This window comes from Equus quagga, chromosome 9 (assembly GCF_021613505.1).
Source record: "Equus quagga isolate Etosha38 chromosome 9, UCLA_HA_Equagga_1.0, whole genome shotgun sequence".
Classification (NCBI taxonomy): Eukaryota; Metazoa; Chordata; class Mammalia; order Perissodactyla; family Equidae; genus Equus; species Equus quagga.
In genome coordinates this window covers 22,617,968-22,640,960 of record NC_060275.1, presented here as the reverse complement: position 1 = coordinate 22,640,960, position 22,993 = coordinate 22,617,968, and the positions used below count along the sequence as shown (strand labels likewise).

Here is a 22,993-nt window from a genome sequence, read left to right as displayed (position 1 = left end):
GTATAATTTTTCAGAAGCCAAGAAGGGGGACTATTTCAAGGAAAAGTTAGTTGAAATACAATAGTTCCTTGATTCAAAGTTGCCGTAGAGTTTTTTTTTCTTCTCATGTTTTATTATAAAAGTATCAAATGTTCAGGAAAAGTGTACAGTGATCTCCCATATACTCACCACCTAGATTTTATAATTAAATTTTTTTCGCATTTTCTTTGCTACATATTTATTTATCTATCCATCCACCTTAATTTTTGACACATTTCAAAGGAAAATGCAAACATCAGTCCACATTATCCCTAAAGCAACTGTAAAAAGACGCCATTGCCTCTGGAATGTGCTATTGATTTAGTTGCATAATTTTAAGAGAAAGAATAAAATCTGTAATAATTGTACAAAATTAATTGTGAGAAGCATCCTGATTTCAGGGGTATTGCTGTGTTTCTTAGAACTGAGGAGACACAGCACTAACAAAGCCCATGGAGAGATTTATAGGGCAGATAGCCACTAGGTGAAAAATTATGAGAGTATTTATGACCTTTTATCTGACATTTCTATAGATTGGTGAGGGCAAAAGCCAGGCAGCCGAGAGAACCGTGGTGAATAAATAAATGGGTAAAGTGAAAGTGTAGACCACTCCTTAACATAGGATAGCAACACACAGGAAAGAAATTGATCAGTGGAGAAATGGCAATGCTGACTAAAGTTGTTTCCCTCAATGACCCAAATGTTTTTTGGGGTGGAGGTGGTGATGGTGTTCGATTCTTACAGTTGAAAATATTTTTGAAATATATAACCATACCTCATCAATTAAGTCAGTTTCTATGAGCTTTTAAAGTGTTCCTGTGCCTTGAAAATACTGTTCGTATTGTGCTTTGGTCAGTCTGAGAGAGAAACATGTAACAGTGGGAAGAGATTGGGTTAAATTGGTAGTGTACTAACCCCAGAATGTAATCTGGAAGTTATATTTCTGGGCACAGTCATGATATACATTTGTGTGTGTGTGCGTGTGCGTATGTGTGTGCCTGCATGTGTGTGTGTGCAATTTGATGACTTCTATTAAAAAATAAAACCAGATAAAAAATCAATTATTTCAGGATATTAAGAAATCTGATTCTGAGTAATCAAGCTTTTACTATAAAACAGAATCGTCTGTGGCCATCAAATTGTCTTTATCAAGGGAAATATTTCCAATATTTACAAAACAAATTGATTTTTGAAAAGTGAAAATTAGTATATTTATACAGCATATGAAATATTCACCAGAAATGTAATCCACTTCATACTAATGTAGATGAATTTGGGTTATGATGACATCCTACACAGTGCATCATTATAAAAGTTGTGCGAGACCAATGTCTAGATTTCTGCATTGTTTCTGCATTTTTGTGATGTTTTCATGAAATGACATGGAAACTTTATGCAGTGTCATTTGTTCCTTTGTGAATTGAGAGTGTAGTTCTCTGAAGTTTGAACTCTAAGATATCATCAAAAACGAGGAATTAATGGAGGGGTTTTTAAGCATATTTTTCATGAAGAACAGAATTGATAATTTTCCTCCTAGGAGCACAAAACATCTGAATTGCAGTAATTATAAATAAAGAGCTCAAACCTGTTGCTTCTTGTTGCAAATAGGGTAGAAAAATTTAGAGTGAAAATTAAAGAATCAATTTGGGCAGAGGATATAAATGTCTCTTTTATAACAAACTGTCTGAAAAAGATCTGGAGTATCCATGAAATTAACTGAGGAGGGTCTTGACTTTGACATTATATGCAAAGGAACACAGAAAGTCAAAGCAGACTTCTTAAAGTGAGTAATGGAAATAATGTGGGATCAACTTTTTTACCTTGAATTATGGAACCTCCAATAAACAACACATATGTTTAGTTTTGAGTGAGTAGTTTTTGTTTTATTTTGTTGATATGTGGTCTAGGAACCTCAGAGAGGCATCAAGAGAAAGGGTGAGATATAGAACTGTTATGGTGAATTCATTTCTCATGATTGTTGATGATTTTCCCGAAACTTCTCTCATTCTATGAGGTTTCTAAATCAAAAAGAAGCAGGAACAAGCAGAATTCTGAAGCTAAGTCTCTGTAGCCTCATCTGCTTGTTGTCACTTTTGTCTGCCTCAGTCTAGTTTACAGGAACAAATTCCACCAGGTATTATGTCAGCTCTACTCTGTATGAATTAGGCACTGGTGTAGGTCCTAAGGACAAAAGACACATTAGACAATGTTTTTGTCCTTGAGGGCTTCTTATCCATCCTTTACTTAATCATTTTTTCCCAACATAAACTTTGTAGAATAGCTATTTATCAATTCTAGCTCCTTGTGTAAGGCTCTCCCTTACCCGATATAAAATGCATAATAAACACCTCTCGTATACAGGATTTTTATGGATTCAGAGCCATCTGGGACAATGTTTAATTCATGTTTTCAACACAGTTGGTCACTTTCTCTCCTCCAGTACTCTGGAAACTTTGATATTATCTTCAATTACTGTTAGGCAGCTTCTGATGTGCCCCGTGAATTCAGGACTTAGATTTCAGTTTGCAATGGTATGAAGATAAAACGAACCACAAATAGGTAGAAGTAAGAAAAAGCATGCCTTTATAATTGGAGCTGCTAGATCTTGGTATTACCTCCGAGGAGGAGTTATTGGATTATATTTAGTTGTTCAAGCCAGGAAGGTGGATGCCTTGTTGCCTAGAGAAAAAAGAGGATGGAAAAAATATCAGCGTCATATTTAAGAATATCCCAGGAAGCAAAGGCCTCTCCCTTCTCCTGGTGCAATGGTGACAGAAGACTTGGTAGAGAAGCATCTCTCACACGGCCCTTTCTATCATTGATCTTTAAAACTGTAAACAAACCCAAGAAGAGAAAGATGATAAGCTAGTAACAGTTTGTCACTAAATTATTGGATCATTTTCTATCATGAAGGAGGATGTCGGGCTGTGTGAGGTTCTTGGTATGTCATATTAGGTGTGTGCAGAAAGAAGGGTGGGGGGACAGTATAGGGGAGAAGTGTAGAGGAGAAGTATATCAAAAGGAAGAAGGGGTACAAAAAGAGGAAAGATATTTGAAGACAATTTTCGCCCTTTGCATTATTCAAGCAAACACAAACTGTAAAACCACACACTATATTTATTATTCTTTTCCAAGACATCAGAAATTTTCACTTTTATGATGCTATCACATTTATATTTGCATTAGTTCACCACTTAAATGGGAACAAGTGTAACTGGGATCAAGGTAGACAAAGAGAGCAGGAATATGTTGATTTAGTCTTTCTTCTACCTCTTTTCCGTCTTCAGTACCACTATCCCACAAGGTTACTGTCGTCTTCTCTCCTTTTCTCTTGTTCTCACTTGCTCTTTCCCTTTCCAGCACTATGAATGTCCACTTCACTCTGCTTTCCATCAAAGCCTACTTTGTAGAATTTTATTTTTATTTGGTTTTGTCTAAGAAAGAACATATACTTTAACAATATATAGTAGTCAAACTCCACTTACCAGTTTAATGCCCTTTAAGCAAGTCCCTTTTCTTTCTTGAACTTTGACTTTCCCAGCTCCAGGATGTGGGCAATAAGATGTTTCAAAAGTCCTCTTTCAAAGAACATAGAAAAAAATGTAGGCAAAGGTGTTTTACTGTAGTTTATGTGCCTGTGGGAGAGGGAGAAGGTGCCTAAGTTTTAGCCTTTCTCTCTCTGGGTTCCAGTTCATGGAAACAATGGGGGGAAAAATGCTGATACCCAACGGGAATTAAGGATCCCAGAGAATCACAGCCCTCTGGAATCACTGGATAGGAATAGCTGGGCGGCCTCTTCCTCCCTCCCTGACTACAGGACTACTGGGCTCACCAGCTGTGAGCTACAACAGGAGCAGAGACCTGCTTGCCCTGCTGGAGTCAGGCCTCACCTTCTTTGCTTAACAAATGCAACTTTCAGAAAGTTCAAAGCAGGAGAGTTTTGAACCCTCTATGTCAGAGCACAGGTAGGTTTAAGAACTTGAGTAGTGACCATTTAGCACATTGGTCCTATACTCCAACCTTTCACAGAGAGGTGGCTCAATGAAAGCCACCTTATTTGTCATGCAGAGCAGTTGCCTCATCTGTCTTAACGGGGAGGTGTAGAAAGGGCTAGAGAGATGGGCAGAAGCACTGCATGAACACATCCTCAGTGTTTCCCTTATCTTTGAGGAGAAACAGAAAGGTTAAGAGAAGAACACAAAGCTCCTGTCCCCAGAAGTGGCTTTTAAATATGTTTGTCACCGTTAAAATATAATGCACTTTGTAGACTAAATGCTTTAAGATTGATGCCAAAACTTACCTATTTGAAATTCTATCACTTATGAGGAATGCCTGAGGCTTATTGCATCTAGGTAAATCCAGCTACTCTCATTTTTTCAGTATTTGTGAAGATGAAAAGATAGAGAATATTACACAAAATTTTCCATGTACATACTTCTTATTTCTTGCAGAACCTCAAAAACTCCTTGCATGTGAGAAGTGTCTATGACTACATGGTGCTTTCATATTTCTCCAATCAACCTGAGCATAGAGTAATTACTTAATAATAAATACATGTTAGAATAATACTATAGTTCATGTGGAAACTAGACCAGAGAGGCTATTTCATTTGTCAGGCATCACAGAATGGGTCAGAGACAAAGTGGAAATGAGAAGCCAGGCCTCTTCAAAGCTACCCATTTTAACTTTATTCTTAAGGGTGAGGGAGTGGAAAATGAGATAGGAAATTGGAAAAAGTAGACAAGGATGTGAAAATTAATGTTGAAATCAAAATCATGCCAGAAGTTGGCCTCTGATTTGACCCAGATGAGTCTGTTCGCTCCGTTCCTGCTGCAGCTTAATCTAACATTTCTCACCAAGAATCATTTTACTTGGGAGAACCCTCTGCAGGAAGATGCTAGCTGGAGTCTGCACCTGGCAGTCATATATTATGTATCTAATGAGCAAATGAAATGTTTAATAACTGTGCTGTGAAAATAAAGCTTAAAACAGTAAATTCCTGCTGAGGCTCCTCATCCACACCTGATGCACACTGCTGGCCCATCTCAGAACTCCAGCATCATTTGTATTTTCCCCCCTTAGTGGGTCCTGCTGAGGAGAGTAACATTAAAACCACAGCAATGTTCACTTAATTAGTTGTATATCAATGTAAACCCTTTTATTTAGCAGATCAACAGCACATATTACACCTAAGGGTCGGCTGAAACATTTCTTTAACATGCACCCTGGGTAGAGGAAAATCTATAGTGGTTTCAGGTTGAACATTTGTAAATTTAAATTTTTTCAATTAATCATGGATCATTTAAACTCATATGAATTTAATACTGCTTATTTTTAGTTGAATTGTCTGTTGTTAGTTTGAAATAAAAAAGCAGGACAACCTTAATTGTTGTTATGGTTTTCCATTAATAATTTTGAGAGAAAATGATAGAACATTTTTTCCAGAAAGCACCTGTTTAAAATCCAATTACTGTAATTTATGAGTTAAGAATTCACTTGCTGGAAATTTCTTTGGATTCATTTTTACCAATGGATTCACTGAGGCTTCCTAAATCTTAAAGAGAACAAAGCAATCCAAATGTAAATTTAGGTATAGGCAGAATAGCTATACTCTCCTTTCTTGTATACTTTTATGGCCAGTAGCTTAAAGATTAAATTGTTTAACCTTTATAGATATAAAGAAATCAAGACCCCCAAAAATTAGACTATTGGGCCAGTCACAAAACTAAATACCACTGGGTGTCCTGAGTCCCAAGCTAGATTCTTCCTCAATATTTGGATATTTGGTTGAGCACTCATTCTGTGCTTGGAATTCATTGTGTAGATCATACTCATTTTACTGTTAAGGAAAAAACAAGTAAATAATACAGGAAATCAAAAACTTTTTGGCATGAAAATCAGCTTGGGCTTTAGGATTGGGAGCCCTCATCTCTCAAGGCCTGTCTGAAGAGAAGGGAGACTTTCCAGTTTCTCAGATGCTTCCTGCCATCCTCAGCTTTGCTCACCTCCCTCTTTGAAAGTGACATGGGTTTTCTTGATCACTTTCTGAAAGTCATTCTTCATATTTGGGAGTGATCACAGAGGATCTTGACTGCTAGGCTAAGATTATATTAAATTAATAGCTAGGAGCCATGGAAAAGATTCTTTTAATTTTTGTCTTTTCTTTTGCTTTGATATATTGCACTGATAAGCTCTTAGAAGTTTCATTGAAATTATTCATGTTTAGACCAATTATCAATGTAAGTGCAATTCTTCAAAACAAAGAAATAAATATGAAAACTTTTCTGTAAGCTACTCCCTAAATCTCCAAAAATAGGAAAGCTATAAAAAATTCTATCATTTCTTGACATTGAAGAACAAGAGTTTAATACTCTGGAGTAAATGTTTTTTCTAATTGCTACTGTTTCCATTTGTTCTGGTAGGGTAGGATCATGGCTCCCTTCTGGTGTGTCAAAACACCATGGGGCATAGCAAAGGCTACCTTGCCTTAAAGCAGCCTGTCACGGAGAAGGAGCACACAAAGAATGCAGGGGAGGGGTGCAGGGCTCAAAGAACAAAGCTGGCTTTTAAACTGGCTTCTGAGGGCAGTGTAGAAAAGGCTAGATAGCAATGGAGGAAGAGTGGCAAAGCCCCATCTGCAACTGAAATCTAGAAAGGTTCAATATGGATGAACGGATTTAGTATAAATGGTCTCCCAACAATAGCAATCCATCAGCAGGTGAGAGGCAGCAAGGTGGTTTCCAATCTTCAGATGGGGACTGTGCTCCCAGTCATCACTTAGGAATCCAAGTGCCAGGTGATTACACTGCTTTCTCACTCGAACATGGTCCATGCCATGAGACTGGTTATTTTATAGAAAGATGTTTGCTTAGTTTGAATGGTGTAGAAAATGGATTCAGAATTTAGCCTTTTGGAAAAGCCACTGTACAGTCCTCAGGCATGAGGTGAAGGATTAAAGGCATGTCTTATAGCCCTGTGGAAGAATAGGAAGACAAGAACCACACATGGTGAACTATGAGGACATAAATGAAGAAAAAAGCAGAGCTCGGCGAGCTTATGAGGACCCAGGCTTCACCGGTGTCCAAGCTTAAAACATCTGAGGTTCAGAGTAGAAAATGCTAAATCTACCCAAATACAAACATAGCGTAGGGATGGGGTTAATGCACACCCAAGAGCAAAAGTGTCAGATTTCCAACACAGGACATTTTCATGAGAATCTTTGTTTTAAAACAGCTTTTCTTGTCTACGAAAGGGCAATTCTGAGACCACAGTTGTCTTATTGGCTGTTGATAAATCTCTCCTGGGAAAGAAATTCTTTTCTTTAACTCACTATTCAGAAAAAGGAAAGAAAAATATTTAAGGCCATGTAGTACATCAGACAAACCCTGTTAATAATGAACTCTAAAAAACTGTTCAAATTCTTCTTCTGTACTGGAATTTTATTGAAATCAATTCTACCTTGATCTCCAGGGACCTCGGTGTTCTCTTCAAGAAAATAAAGGGAAGGTCACTAGATGAACTCCAAGAGCTCTTGAGGTTCCAGCATTCTAAATTTCTTGGAATTCATAAATATCACTTGAGAAGAGGAAGTCACGTGAGGTTTAAATGCTTTGTGTGGTCTTTTAGCCGAGACAATGTCTTCAATTCCTTTTGTAAAATGCACAGTCTTGTATATTGTTCAACACTCGGTAGGCTCTAAATGTACAACTGTTTCCTGGACACTACAGACAATCAATTATCTTAATGATCTTCTTTCTTTTTGGTTTTTAATTTTAATTTTTATAGCAGTAACATTGGACTATAACGTTATATAACTTTCAGATGTACATCACAATATAATTCAAATTCTGTGTAGATTACATCATGTTCACCACTCAAAGACTAATTATAATCCATCACCACACACATGTGCCTCATCACCCCTTTCACCCTTCTCCCTCCCCCCTTTCCCTCTGGTAACCATCAATCCAATCTCTGTTGCTATGTATTTGTTTGTTGTTGCTTTTATCTTCTCCTTATGAGTGAGACCATATGGTATTTGACTTTCTTCCTCTGACTTATTTCACTTAGCATAATATCCTCAAGTTCTACCCATGTTGTCACAAATGGCCAGATTTCATCATTTCTTATGGCTGAGTAGTATTCCATTGTGTATATATACCACATCTTCTTTATCCATTCCTCCCTGGATGGGCACCTAGGTTGCTTCCAAGCCTTGGCTATCGTGAATAATGCTGCAGTGAACATAGGGGTGCAAGTATCTTTATGCATTTGTGTTTTCAAGTTCTTTGGATAAATACCCAGCAGTAGGATAGCTGGATCATGTGGTAGACCTATTCTTAATTTTCTGAGGAAACTCCATACTGTTTTCCATAGGAGCTGCACCAGTTTACACTCCCATCAGCAGTGTACAAGGGTTCCTTCTCCCCATATGCTCTCCAACACTTGTTTCCTGTCTTGTTAATAATAGCCATCCAGACCAGAGTGAGGTGATATCTCATTGTAGTTTTGATTTGCATTTCCCTGGTGGTTAATGATGTTAAACATGTTTTCATGTACCTATTGGCCATTCATGTATCTTCTTTGGAGAAATCTCTGTTCAGATCTTTTGCCCATTTTTTAATTAGGTTGTTGGTTTGTTTGTTGTTGAAACATATGAGTTCTTTGTATATTTTGGATATTAACCTCTTATGCAATATATGGTTTTCAAATATCTTCTCCCAATTGTTAGGTTGTCTTTTCATTTTGTTGATGGTTTCCTTTGCTGTGCAGAAGCTTTTTAGTTTGATGTAGTCCCATTTTTTAATATTTTCTTTTGTTTCCCTTGCCCAGTCAGACATAGTACTTGAAAATATGCTTCTAAGACCGATGTCAAAGAATATGCTGCTTATGTTTTCTTCTAGAATTTTCAGGTCTTACATTCAAGTCTTTAATCCATTTTGAGTTGATTTTTTTCCATGGTGTGAGATAATGGTTTACTTTCATTCTTTTACGTGTGTCCTTCCAGTTTTCACAACACTATTTATTGAAGAGACTCTCCTTTCTCCATTGTATGCTCTTGTCTCCTTTGTCAAAAATTAGCTGTCATATATGTGTGGGTTTATTTTTGGGCTCTTGATTCTGTTCCATTGATTTGTGTGTCTATTTTTGTGCCAGTACCATGCTGTTTTGGTTACTATGGCTTTGTAGTATATTTTGAAATCAGGGAGTGTGAGGCCTCCAGCTTTGTTCTTTTTCCTCAGGATTCCTTTGGTTATTTGGGGTCTTTTGTTGTTCCATATAAATTTTAGGATTCTTTCTTCTATTTCTGTGAAAAATGTTGTTGGAACTTTGATATGGATTGCATTGAATCTATAGATTGCTTTAGGAAGTATGAACATGTTGACTATGTTAATTCTTCCAATCCAAGAGCATGGAATATCTTTGCATTTCTTTGTGTCTTCTTCAATTTCTTGATGAGATCCCCAAGGATCTTTCTAATTAGTTTGGGTTATAGTACTCTTTAGACATTCCTTCATCTTATTGTAATAATACAAGTGTTTCGGATGCAGTATAATACGCTGCAGATCTGCCCAGTTGTTTAGGATCCTGGGCAGAAAATACACCATCAAAATATATTTTTATAGTGAGAACTATAATTTTTTTACTTGCAAAACTGAAAGAAAAACTAGTCAAATAAATATGAAAGAATTATATAGAACAGTCTGGTAAATTCTAAAAGAATCTTTGTTCTTATATGCTTCCTAGTATAAAACAGGCACAGGCCTGTTTGAATTTCCTACATCACAAGCTATATCCATGCCATTTACTTTTTCTTGTGTCATTCTCTTTGTAGATATCTATGTTAAAGTAGATTGATTTGTAATATGTGTTAGACACACACTGCATGTGTTTGGTTAAGGGTTAAATTGTAAATTTTTCAGAAATATTTTAGTTTGTTGAAAAATTTAAAAACTTAAAAATAAATAAAATAACATTTCATCATCAAGGAAACCAAAGTAAAAATTGTAGCAAAAAATAAATAAAAATAAAAGGTACGTACAGGAAACGGTAATTGTTAAAATGCAGCTGCTCTGTTAAACATAGTGAAGGAAGAGATGGCTCACGGACTGGGCTACTCTCCGTGGCAATAAAGCTAAGCTCATATTTAAGCAGAACACTGTGAAGATTCTAGAAGAGAATATAAACATAATTCAGAAAATGCAACTCAAAGTAAGAGTTCAATAGATACATTCTCAAGGTTCACCAGTACTGTATGAAAATTCCTCTTTAAACTTTGTGCTTTCACTTAAGTAATCATCCACAATATTATTGTGAATTACAAGTGTTGGAGCATCTAGAGGGCCATTTCATAGCATCACTCTGCCAGGGTGTTTAGTGCCTGCCCTTGTATTGGGGTTTACAGCTCAGCTGACTCCAAGAACACTGCATAAACAGTTAGAGGGTGAAAAGAGAAGGATAGAGGTAGACTTAATAGACAAATGGTTTGTTCATATCCAATGAAGAGCAGCTGGTAGTACATTCTCTGGAAGAATGAAGGTTTGTCTATTTTTCAACCAGAGAAAATTGGCAGTGAAAACTAAGCATACACAACAAACCCCAAATGACTTGTAACATAGCAGTCAGTACCAAATTTATACGGCTTTTTTGCTTTAGCCCAACAGCCCTATTCATCACATTAAATTAGTGATGTTAATTCAAATTATACTATTTGTATAGGACTTTGCTATTTAATTTTAAACATTTAACTTTGGCTTTATAGCATAAACTACAGGTTTATAAAAGTTATGCCAAATTTTATGTTTGTATATATTTAAATAACATTGTAACAAAAGTAGGTTAAGTCAATGCTGGAGTTCATTAGAGTTTTGTTTTTCCCTTTAAATTAAAATTTAATTCAACTATGAGAAACTATAATATGGTAAATAATTTCTACCCTCAAGTTACTTATTGTCTTTGAACTAGATTTCATGTTCTTTTACATTGCTTCTTCAAAAAGTTCATTAAAATTGGATGGACTGGATCAACATATGAATGATAAAACCATAATTTACTGAGTGGAGTTAGATAGATCTTGGTGCAAATCCTCACCCCACCTACCCCTTTAAAAACGTGTGAACCTGGGTAAGTTACTTAATTTCTCTCCACTTTCACATCCTCATATGTTATCTAGAAATAAGACACTTAGCAGAATTCTTTTGACAACTAAATATTAATAATAGCTAGCTCTTTTTGAATAAGTTACACGTATCAGCCATTTTGAACACATAGTCATATGTAATCCTCACAAATTAGCATTCCCATTTTACAGATGAAGAAATAGCAAGGGAAGTTAAGTTAGTTGACCAAGCAATTACGCAACTAGTATGCAGTTGAGCTTTCCAGGATCTGAATGCAAATTGGGCTGAAAAATCCCAAATTCTTCCCCACTATGTTATTTCACTTAAAATGAACTAAAGTGCTCAGCACAGGTCTGGAGCTTAGTCAGCACTCCATAAACATCATTTCCTTTCTTAAGAAAATGATTCACATTTCTCTTGTCTCTAGATCTCTTCTCATCTGAGCTACCAAAAACTTAAGATCAGCTTCTAGTGATAAATCATTCCAACTGCAGACTTTTGATGCTTGAAGTTTAAGAAAAGAGTGAAAGGATATAAATATGAAGGAATTACATGCTAGGCCATGGTATGAGGAAAGGTGCTTTTTTTGGGATTTATCATTTAACTCTCCTAGCATATGGCAATTTCTGGCCTACTAGATTGTCTGAATTATTTCTTTCCCAATAAGCAAATGCTCCTTATTTCTCCTATTGTAGAACAACCTTTGAGTTTTATTAATTAGAATCATTTTTCCAAAGTCTGATCAAAACAACTTTTTTCCACAAAAAAGGAGATAGTACACTATTGGGATCATTAGAACTCAAATATTGTCACTGATGATAGAAGAGAACTGAAGCAAACTTCTTTCCACAGCTTCCTTCAACACCTTCTATGCTGAGGTCTTGGTTACGATGCTAAGAATGCCAAAAATCCTTAGGTATGTGAGCTATACTAGCTGATCCGATAAGCCTTTATGAAATTTTTATTTTAGGCTATAGGGACAAAGTTATATTATTGCTATAAGCTAAGCAGGATTTATAAGGCAAAATCACACCCAAAAAGAACAGGTAGCCATCGTTTATAGCAGACTGAAGTGTCATCTTAGTAGAAGCTCAGCACTTCTTCAGATGATTTTATTGAAAGAAACTATTTATTTTATTGAAAGAAACTATATTGATCAGGACAGAATAATATCTTTTTTTTTCAAAATAGAATTAGTAATGAGATTCTATCAGATTCACCATGAAGGATTTTTTTTTTACTGTAATACTAATACTCATCTGTAGACCAGAGCGACCATCTCTTTTAACTGCACAAATATTCCTTGGTGCTGTTACACAATTTAGAGCTTACTTAGGTGGATTAGCACAGGGCTTTCTGGCCCAAAGCTGAGACTGGCCCCAAATGAGCCCACTTGACACTTTATGGGTGCGAAGAACAGGCCAGAGCTCCCAGGCAACCTTTCACAGCCTGATTTGGAATCCTTTGAAATTACATATGACTGGTGGAGAGTCATCTGGAGAGGCCTAATCAGAATTTGTCTTCCATTCAGCAGAAATAAAATGAGCCCATTCAATTGTGTCAGAATTCATTTCTATACTAGAGAATGAACAATAACCTAAAATCAATGCCAACCCACTGGAGTTGGCTTACACGCTTGAGAAATTGTGCCTCAGAATGTTTTATACATTACTTTCATCACTCTGTGTTTTCTATTTCAGGGCCTGCTCTTCCCAAGACTCATGTTAAAACAGCCTCTCTTGGGTTGGCTGGAAAGGCAAGATCTCCTTTGCTTCCTGTATCTGTGCCAACAGCCCCTGAAGTGTCCGAGGAGGGCCACAAACCAACAGAGGATCCAGCCAATGTAAGAGCATCCTTGAAATTCATGCCCTGTCAGGTGAAGCAGTGGCTAATGCTGTACTTAAAGGCAGTCTTAGAAATACAAGCTGATGACTACAGAATATGTGACTATACATACATATATAATATATGATATATGTCTATATATGTGTGTGTATATACATGAATTTCCTTTCAATGGGATGAAATACCTTGGAAATAAGACTATAAAATTATTCTTTAAAATGAAAAAAACAATAAAGTGCTCTACTCTGAGGGGTTATATGAAGTTATCATACATGTCACTCTAAAATCTTAAAATAGCCTGGAAACATAGAATTGGGAAGATGAACACACCAAATAAAGAGAAATGAAGGAAGGAATTTAAGAAGAAAAAAAGAGAAGGAACTGACATATTTAGAAAATAGAGAGGTTCAATTATTTAATGAGAGAAAAAAGATTACTAAGGGAAGAAGTTAAAAAGTGATCAGATAAAAGAGACAAAAAGAATCTAAATTTTGACAGAGCAAGCATTTGAGAAATGCACTGTAAAAGAGATTTAAACAGATGTTGCCTAAAGGCAGAGGTTTAGAAAACTCTAGGTCTTTCTGAATATAATTCAATAGAAAACATTTAAAAGAAGGCCAAGAAATTAACATATCAGTTACCTTGAAAAATCAGAGTGGAAGGAGAAAAAAATAAAAAACAGATCAGAATCATCTCATTTGAATGAAAGATAATTTTGTCTTGACTTGATAGTTTTCAGTATGACAACCAATAAAATATTTTAACTACATGGAAACCAAGGAGTCTGGATATACATGTATGTGTGTGAATGTTTGGCAGAAGTATGTTATATAATTAACATAATTTTTGGATACTTAAAAAATATTCAAATTTATAAGAATCTAATGCACTGCTTTGTCAGAATGTAGCTGTTAACTGCAATATTTGTGTAATCTCATGGTTGTTGGCCATATCTTAAATCAGATCAAACCCCTAAATTTATACTATTGTCTCATCTCATAAAGAATCATGGTAGGCAGCCCATTTTTGCATTTAAAGTTGATTTTAAAGAGTGACAAAGATATAATATTAAGAGCAGTAAGAAATAAATATTAAGAGAAATACAGAAATGTGGCAAATAATCTAGATCGACCCTGTCCTATAGAACTATATAACGTGAACCATATGTGTAATTTTAAATTATCTAGGAGCCACATTAAAAAATGTAAAAATAAATAGGTGAGATTACTTTTAATACTACCTTTTATCTAACCCAATATTTTCAAAATATTATCATTTCAATAATTGATAAATATAAAAAATTTTCAATAGGATATTTTACATTCTTTTGTACTAAATGTTCAGAATTTTGTGTGTATGTTATATGTACAACATGTCACAATTCAGACTAGCCACATTTCAAAAATCCAATAGCTACCTGTGCCTAGTGGTTGCTGTATTGGACAATGAGATCTAGATACTTAAAGAAAAACAACCCAGTCAACTGAGACAACATTTTGGGAAAAGAGTTACCAACTAGTCACCTCATTTCAACCTCCCTCCTCATGTATATGCTAGTCTTTTGAGCCAAATTGGCTACTTTTCAGTCCCTGTTAAGCTCTGAAGATTACATAGTATATAACCAAGTCATTCATTGGCAAGCTGAGATTCCTATAAGAAGGTACAATTTCCAACACATTTAGTACCATGCATTTTGAGCTGTTTCTTTAGTGGCTGGAGTGAGTTTGTGCCTATCCTCCCATGTAATCTCCACCAGTGTTTTCTTGGGATCAAGGGTATTTATTTGGCAAGATTAGATATACATTCTGATCTTGGTACTGAGAAACGCTTCCTGGCCTACGCAGAGCTAGAAATCATGACTCAGGCCTCATTGATGCAATAACTTAATCAAGTGCCTGGGCTATGCAAGAATAATCAAGTAGGGCAGGTCTACATTAGCCAAGACAAAGGGTATGTTGAGAAAGGAAAAAAGAAACTGACATTTTTGAGCACTTGCTACTCACCAACACTGATTTGTTGAATCCTCCCAACTACCCAATGAGGCAAGCTTGCTATTCTTATTAACAAATAAGGAAACAGACTCAAAAAAAAAAGCTGTATTAAAAGAACTGGGATTCAAATCAATGGCACAGTCTCAGTGCTCTTCCTCTTGAAGAAGGAAGATTTCCTTCTTCACATTGACTGACCATCAAAATTACCTGTGAAGCTTTAAAAGAAGACAGAAAGATTCTAACCCTCCTTAGACCTACTGAATCAAAATGGCCTAGGCTAGTGAAGGGAATGTGTGATGACTAATAAGCCAGTATTACTAATGACACGATTCTAGTGCTCACAGTGAGTGAGTTAGAGAGAGTATGTTCACCAAGACTTCTGCAGTTCAACCTCTTCATTTTATCTATCGGTCAAATTGTGCCGTAAGGTTACCTTTACCACTAGGCTTAGAGGCAATTCTGGTTTGTGGTGAGAATTTTCTTTCTACACACAAACTAAAGTCATAATCCTCAGATCTGTTATTGGTCAAAGCAAAGCCCATCAAGCTTCCATTTTGATACAAAAATGTGCCTATGTTGCATCACAAAGACGAGAGACCTGGTGGTGTAAATTCTATTTTCTAGTGGGTGACCTATGAAAAGAAAAAGGAACTAACATATTGAATATGCACTGTGTGCTGGACACTGTGATAGGCACCAAACATGTCACAGGATGCTCAGAATAGCCTATGAAATAGATTTCCTCCTCATCATTTTGTAGCTGAGAACTATATGTGAGAGAAGTTCACTAACTTGTCCAAGACCACGCAGCTAGTGATTGGTAGAATTTGATTTGAAACGAGATTTGTTTGACTCTAAAGTCTTTTCCTCTTCACAAGGATGAAGGTAGCAAAATAGTATGCAGTCATTCATCACTACCTCTTTTACTACCAGCATCTTCATTCAGTGATTATATTCTGGGCACAGCCCCTGGCTATGAGCCACTGTGTCATGCTTGAGAATAGAGTGAACCAACTAGACACGGCCCCTGCCTTCATCAAAGGGATATATTGATATTCACCTGTACTAACTCTTTGCTCTCATTCTCTCTGTAGGTGTACGAACAGGATGATCTGAGTGAACAAATGGCAAGTTTGGAAGGGCTAATGAAACAACTTAATGCCATCACAGGCTCGGCCTTTTAACACCTATTGTTCAATTGATGAAATGAATTTTCTTGGAACTTTGCAGCATCCTAATTACCCATAAACAGCACACCTGTGTCCAAGAACTCTAACCAGTGTACAGGTCACCCTTAAGGACCACTCAGTTATGAAGATCCTGAAGCAGTTCGGAAGGAATAAGCATCCCTTCTTTCATAGGCATCAGGAATTTAAAAACAGTGACTATGGGGTCCCTAAATGAAAGCAAAGATACATCTTCACTGCAATGTCAAAGCTGAAGCTGCTAGAATAGTCCTGGGTCTTTGCCGCTGCAGTGACCACACTGTCATAACTAATGCTTATGTTTTCCTTCATTGCAGTCTCTCGTTTTTGTTATGTGTGGGACTAGTCTTACAAAATGCGAGTGCATTATTTAAGCCTGTACCATGCCATGGCAAGTCAGTGCAAGCTCACTATTTTGTTTTCAACTTTAAAGTACAAAGCACCCACGAGAATTCTCTCACTACATAGCACCAAAGGATTGGATGTTTTCCTGACAGCACAAAAAGTAAATAAGTAAACAAACAAAAGGCAGCAAATGCTTGTTTTGTAACTTAGTCATTCATCTTGCACAAGTGGTGGATATTAGCAAGTGGCTGTAAAATTCATCCGTTTTAGCAAGTATTTATAAATCCACCCTTGGTTAACATTTATGTCTGGAGAACAGAAACATAAAAATCTGCAACCAGTGGCATCCTGCCAGCAGCAGTCCATTTCCTAAAAGAGGATACAATATGCAATCTTTTCAGACACACTGTATTTATGTGCTTAAGCTTGTAACAGGACACTTTTCAATTTGGGTGGCTTTTGTGCCATACCACACTGTGATGACATTTCAAAGATTCACCAAGGCCATCTTCCTCAGGAGTCTGGCTGGAAGAGCTCCTCCCTCCCCCAAGCCCTCCCTGAGTTCTCCTTGGCAGCCAGCCTTGGGTGACCTGGCCAACTCCATACATCACATGGCCTCTTGATCAACATCCCTGTAACCCTCTGCATAAATGGCAGGCTCCCTGAGAACAGGCCCTGAGGAAGGGAAGGAAAATGGAAGGCAGTTTCAGACAGTACCTTCTCTTGAGTGATGTCACTTCCACCAACAGGGTCCTCACTGACTCAGAGCAGTACTGGTAAGTGGCAACCACCAAGCCCTATTGTCAAAAGAAATTTCTACACCATTGCTTGCCCAGAGTCAGAGAGGAAGGCACCTCTTGATGCTTCTGACACATCGTAAATCCAGTGGATATTTCTCAAAGCTGCATCTTCATTGTGAGCTAGAATTTTAAACTTCTATTGCTGTGTTTATCTACAGCTTGGAACTAGGTAAAATTAAGAACATTTTGTGTGCATCCTTTTAGTTTCTAAATGTTCAGCTACATTTGGAGTTAATCCCTGTTTATGCAGCTGAATCGCCAAAAGGGAGCTGGTTTGCATATTTATCAGTCAGGCAACTTGAAAATCCAATAAGAGAGGTTCAGCTGAATTATTCCTTTCAGCTCTGCCTTTGATTTCAAGCTTGAGTAGGTCATAATTTTAAAAGAGCATGGAAGGGATAGGATCTTTACAACCTAATAGCTCCTTTTATTAGGTGGGTAATTATATATGAATCCCTGAATGAAATATTTTGAGCAAAATGGCACTGTAACAGAAGTAATAATTCAGATTATTTTTTTACAGTTTTATGTCGGGAAGGAAATCTGATGTCAAAGAGAGGGCTTGTTCAAATGGTTCATTAGAAAGTCCGGTCCATTTGTGAAATTATTCCTTCAACAAGAGTGCTTGTTCAATTTACTAAGATTTTCCTGAAGTCCTTCTGAGGAGTCATGTGATGTTATTCTATGGGGAGATTGCCCTTGTAAAACATCTGGGCACTTAGGCAGACAACCCTCCACTGACCTGGAACAAGGCATTTCCTAACATAATACTGAATCTTACAAAAATAATCCATTACTTCAGGAAAGAAAATGTTTATTAGGCTAGCCTTACCTTCTTGAGGTCCTAGAATGACTTCTTCTTTCTAATACTCACAAACAAGGAATATTCTCTGAAGGCATTTGACATCCAAAGAAGTCATCCTGACTAGTCAGTTTGGAATGGGCTGCAAATCGCAGATTTCAGAGATTGAGTCACTTCTTCAATCTGTAGACTATAGCTGGACAATCAAGAGAACTAGCTTTTCTTTTTTTTGAGGAAGATTAGCCCTGAGCTAATAACATCTGCTAATCCTCCTCTTTTTGGTGAGGAAGGCTGGCCCTGAGCTAATGTCCATGCCCATCTTCCTCTACTTTATATGTGGGATGCCTACCACACCATGGCTTGCCAAGTGGTGCCATGTCCACACCCGGGAACCGAACCGGTGAACGCCAGGCTGCTGAAGCGGAACGTGTGCACTTAACTGCTGCACCACCGGGCCAGCCCCAAGAGAACTAGCATTTGCACAAAATTCTAGATGACTCTAGTCAAAGTCAATGACCTTAGGAAATAAAATTTTTAAAAATACATGAAAATATACATTATTTGTGTTCAGTGAGAGAGATATTTCTGCTACATGCTCTTGAAATTCTCTCAAGAGACTCTTGTACAATTTACGCAATGGTTTTAGTATGCAATGACTTTACCTCAACTCTACTCCCCATTCTCTTGGATAGTCACATATGTGCACAACTGCCTGCCCAGTTTTTCAGGCGACTTTTTAATTTCCCAGTCTCCTGATCTCTTGACAGGAAACAATCTGTGAATACTGCAAGATAGCCTCTAATTCTGTTCCTATTCTGAGTCTAGTTCCTGACATACAGGGCTCTTTAAGCTCATAAATCTCTCTGAACCCAGAGTGCCATGCTTGACAGCCAACCAGCAGCTCTGCCACCAGGACTCATTTCTCCCTGAAAGAGAAGAAAATAAAACTTGGCAGAGCATGCCCAGGCCTCTCCTGCACTGTGCTGAACTGTCAGGCAAGAGCCTCCTCTTGAAAAGTTCGGTGTTTCTCTTTGGTATTTCATACTGATAAGAAAGCTATTTTCTTTTCTCTAGAAATTTCTGCATTTTTTAAAGTCACCATAATGCAGATAGCTCAAAATGCACACAACATATTTGGAGGATGCTCTAGCCCAAAGTGAAATATTTCTTAGTGATTCACATCCAATAAGAAATCAGTCATGGCTACCTCTTTGTAGAAGAGCTATAAGCTTCTAAAATATTTAAATAATGGAACTTTACATTTGGGTATTATAAAATACACACTCAATTGAAAAATCTGAAAGAAAAAAAAAAAACACATCAAGCCAGGGATATAAGAGGTGAATTTATTAAGGCTTCCTGTCAGGGGTTAGATAGAATATTATTCTCTTCAAATAAGGGTTGTTCAAAATGACATGTATGTTCAGTCCTCTGCCTTTGGTAAGAGCTACAAAAGGAGAGGGGTCCAGCATGAGTTTGTCGTTCCAGACAATATTTGGAAACTGTGAAGTCTAGCACTCATTGGCTATTCCGAAAAGCATCTCTAGGTACAGGTCTTTATGGAAGCCTTCATAGTGTGTGATTGAAGATGGTTTCTCATTCTTATCCACCCTTTCAATACATCTGTCCGTGGACTTTGTTTAAAGCAACCTCATTTGGTCTTCTCCAAATTTAATAGAATGTCTCATATATTGTAGCTGGACTGTAATTCCTACCAAAAAAAAGGTCACCTCTGAAGAGATCACCTTACCATTTTAGATAAAATTGTGTCCCAGACTCAGCCTTCTTGTGATTTTAGAATGTCCATTTCTAGTCCATGAGAGAGAAAAAAATAGAATTCCCTAGTTTTAGGTGTGTTTAAAGAAAACAAAATCATCTGAATTTTAAAATAGATGTGGAGCAAGGTTGCTTTCCCTCCCTCAACCAGTTTACTTCATGCAACCACAGACCGCCTTGAGGCCAGAGGTTAGTATCCTAGCCTGTTGTTAACACAATGCAGAGCCCACAGCATTTTGGAGCAGCAGACGCATCCAGATGTTCAAATCTACAATCTCTCTTTCTTTAGTCACTTTCAAAGCAAACTTTTACTCATAATGTCATATTTCTCTAGTGACTTTCAGAAATCAATGTAATATTATATAGAAAAGCTTTTCACTTGATTCCAATGTTTTAAATTAAATTGGATACTTTGGAAAATCATAGATCTTTTTTATGATATTCCATTCCATTGAAAAACATGCACTCCCATACCTCCATGTACTTTGCTATCCAAATACCTGCTTCTAAAAGGTACTGATTCTGAAAAGAAATGCCCGAGTATTTCCTGGTCAGTGAGATTATAGAGGAGACCAAATGCCACGTCCGTATCAGCAAACGAATATTACTTCTGGGCTCTCCATTGCCACCAATGGATAACGTTCACTTGGCGGACTTCTAGTCGCACTCTCCGAAGGATTTCTTCTCCTGCTCTCAGTAAGAGAGTCTTTGTGCGTTGTCACCCTATAATTTTGTGTTGGTTGGAGAGCAACAGCAAAATTCTACAAGATGTCATAAACACAGACACATGGGCCGAAGGATCTCACTGTGTGCTGAAAGAGTATTTTCAGATGCAAGAAAGGAATGTTGGGGAGGAGGAGAAATGCTGTTTTTTATTATTGTAGGGTAAACCTGACAATTCGGAACTTTGTGAATTGTCAGCTTGTTTGGGGGATGGGTGGGTGGGTACGGGGTGTACTTTTTATAAGTAATATTTAATTTATTATTTAGAGTGGCTTCTTTTTGGATAATTTATGAGAAAAAGGGAGATCTGGTTGGGAATCTAGATACGGCTGTTAAAGCTGCAGTGTTCCATATCTCAGAGGGACCACTTTGGAAACGAATTGTCCGTTCCTGAGTATGAGGATACATTCAGGCAAAGCCTCCACTGAAGCTTCCTCATTACCGCCTTCTCCCTTTCCAGGGTCATTAAAACAAGGTGACACCAAACCTAAAATATTCTGACAGCATTTTGCAGATCAATGCTACTTATTCTCTCAAAGGGCTTTGCAATTCAAAAAAATTGTTAGTGTGCTAGTGGTAGGTTTATTTGGTAGAAATGGGTATACTACAGCTTTAACTAGCCTTAGTGGAGAAAGAAATTTTTTGTTGCTACAAAATGCCTTAAAAAAAAGGCATTTTGAGCCTACAAAGAGTTTCTTTAAATTGTCAGACTCTAGCATTGTTAACCAAATTAGACTAGTGATTGCAATATTTAAGTGTAAATCTTGTTCTATGAGAAAGGAAACTTGCTTACAGTTTAAAACAATGACTGTTTCTACACACGATCTTGTATACTACTACACGAGGAAAAAGGGGTTTTGTAATCACTGTAGAACAGTCTGATATTCATTTTTTATAGAAATGTTATTCCAATGGTGCATTTTTTGTTTAATAAATAAAGTTTTGATACAAAATTGTTTCTTTGTCTATATTTATATTTAATGGTTGACACTGAATGCCCCCGACCCTAATCCCTACCTGTGTATTCTTATCCTCAGGATATACATTGCCTTTTTTTTTTTTTTTTGCTGAGGAAGATTCACCCTGAGCTAACATCTGTGCCAGTCTTCTTCTGCTTTGTATGTGGGTTGCTGCCACAGCATGGCTGCTGCTGAATGGTCTAGGTCCACACCCAGGAACCAAACCCAAACTGCTGAAGCAGAGCTTGCTGAACTCAACCACTTAGCCAAGGAGCCAGCCCCCAATTTGCCTTTTTTGACATTTGTGGTAAAGGCTGTTGGTGCTCTGCTGCATCCCCTAGGATCCTTATACCATTTTTATGCACATGCCCAGTATGCTTTCAATCCCAACAGCCAATACTCACGTCTTTTTGTTGGAGGGCTACCTCAGGCTGCATGCACAGGAGAACTGGAAATGCCTATCAGACCTTACCAATAGCTGATAAGTACTCCAAACTTTTTGCCTCTGATTGAGACAACTCTGAGGTGTAACCTAACTTACCTCTGGACGTCCCCTGCAGGACTGAGTCAAAGTGATTCTCCATGGAGAGAGGCTACACCACAATATTTCACCCTAGATATTGTACCCTCATTTGGCTTACCTTTTATCTCTTTCCATCTTCCTCCATTCTTCTAATGGTTTCTCCGAGGAGCACTTCACAATATATCACTTTTACACAAATCTTCATGTGAAGATCTATTTTAGGGGCATTAACTCAAGACAAGATCCTTCTATCTTTGTTGCCATTTCAACACACCAACAACAATAATGTAATACTCTCTCTATCCTCTGGATATTTCACCCGTACAATATTGACAGCAGAACATGGGGACACATATGAGGAAAACAATATATTGCTATGAGTATTGAAATATTACATTGGCCATGTAATCTACTCTTTAAGAGAAAGTCATGAATTAATAAAAGTTTTATTAACTTTTTGGGGTAAGCAGAGAACTACTCAGTAAGTCATTTTTTGAAAGCAATGCATCACAGATGACAAGACAGATGGGCCTTTAAAGGTCATCTGGCTCTTCCATCTTCTTCAACTCAAATCATGCTATCTAGAGAAAAAACTTGTGTTTAAGATTGCCAAGGATCTAGAGAAACTGAAACCACTGTGCGTTGCTAGTGGGTATGTAACTAGTACAGCCACTCTGGAAACTAGTATTATGGTTCCTAAAAAAATTAAACATTGATTACCATATGATCCAGCAAATCCAATTCTGGGCATAACCCCAAAAGAATTGAAAGCGGGGACCTGAACAGATATCTGGACATTCATGTTCACAGCAGTGTTATTCACAACAACCAAAAGATAAAAGCAATACAAGCATTCATCGATAGATGAATGAGTAAACAAAATGTG

The 22,993-nt window shown here is 37.2% G+C and overlaps 1 protein-coding gene across 1 annotated transcript in view; it reads left to right on the top strand.

Moving 5' to 3' along the window:
- The window catches only part of DCC (DCC netrin 1 receptor), a 707,243-nt gene extending 691,085 nt beyond the window's left edge, over positions 1 to 16,158 (top strand). The window contains exons 28-29 of the mRNA XM_046672042.1: positions 12,839 to 12,981; positions 16,069 to 16,158. Coding sequence (XP_046527998.1) covers positions 12,839 to 12,981; positions 16,069 to 16,158 — 233 coding nt within the window. The remainder of the gene's footprint in view (positions 1 to 12,838; positions 12,982 to 16,068) is intronic.
- The last annotated feature ends 6,835 nt before the right edge of the window (positions 16,159 to 22,993 follow it).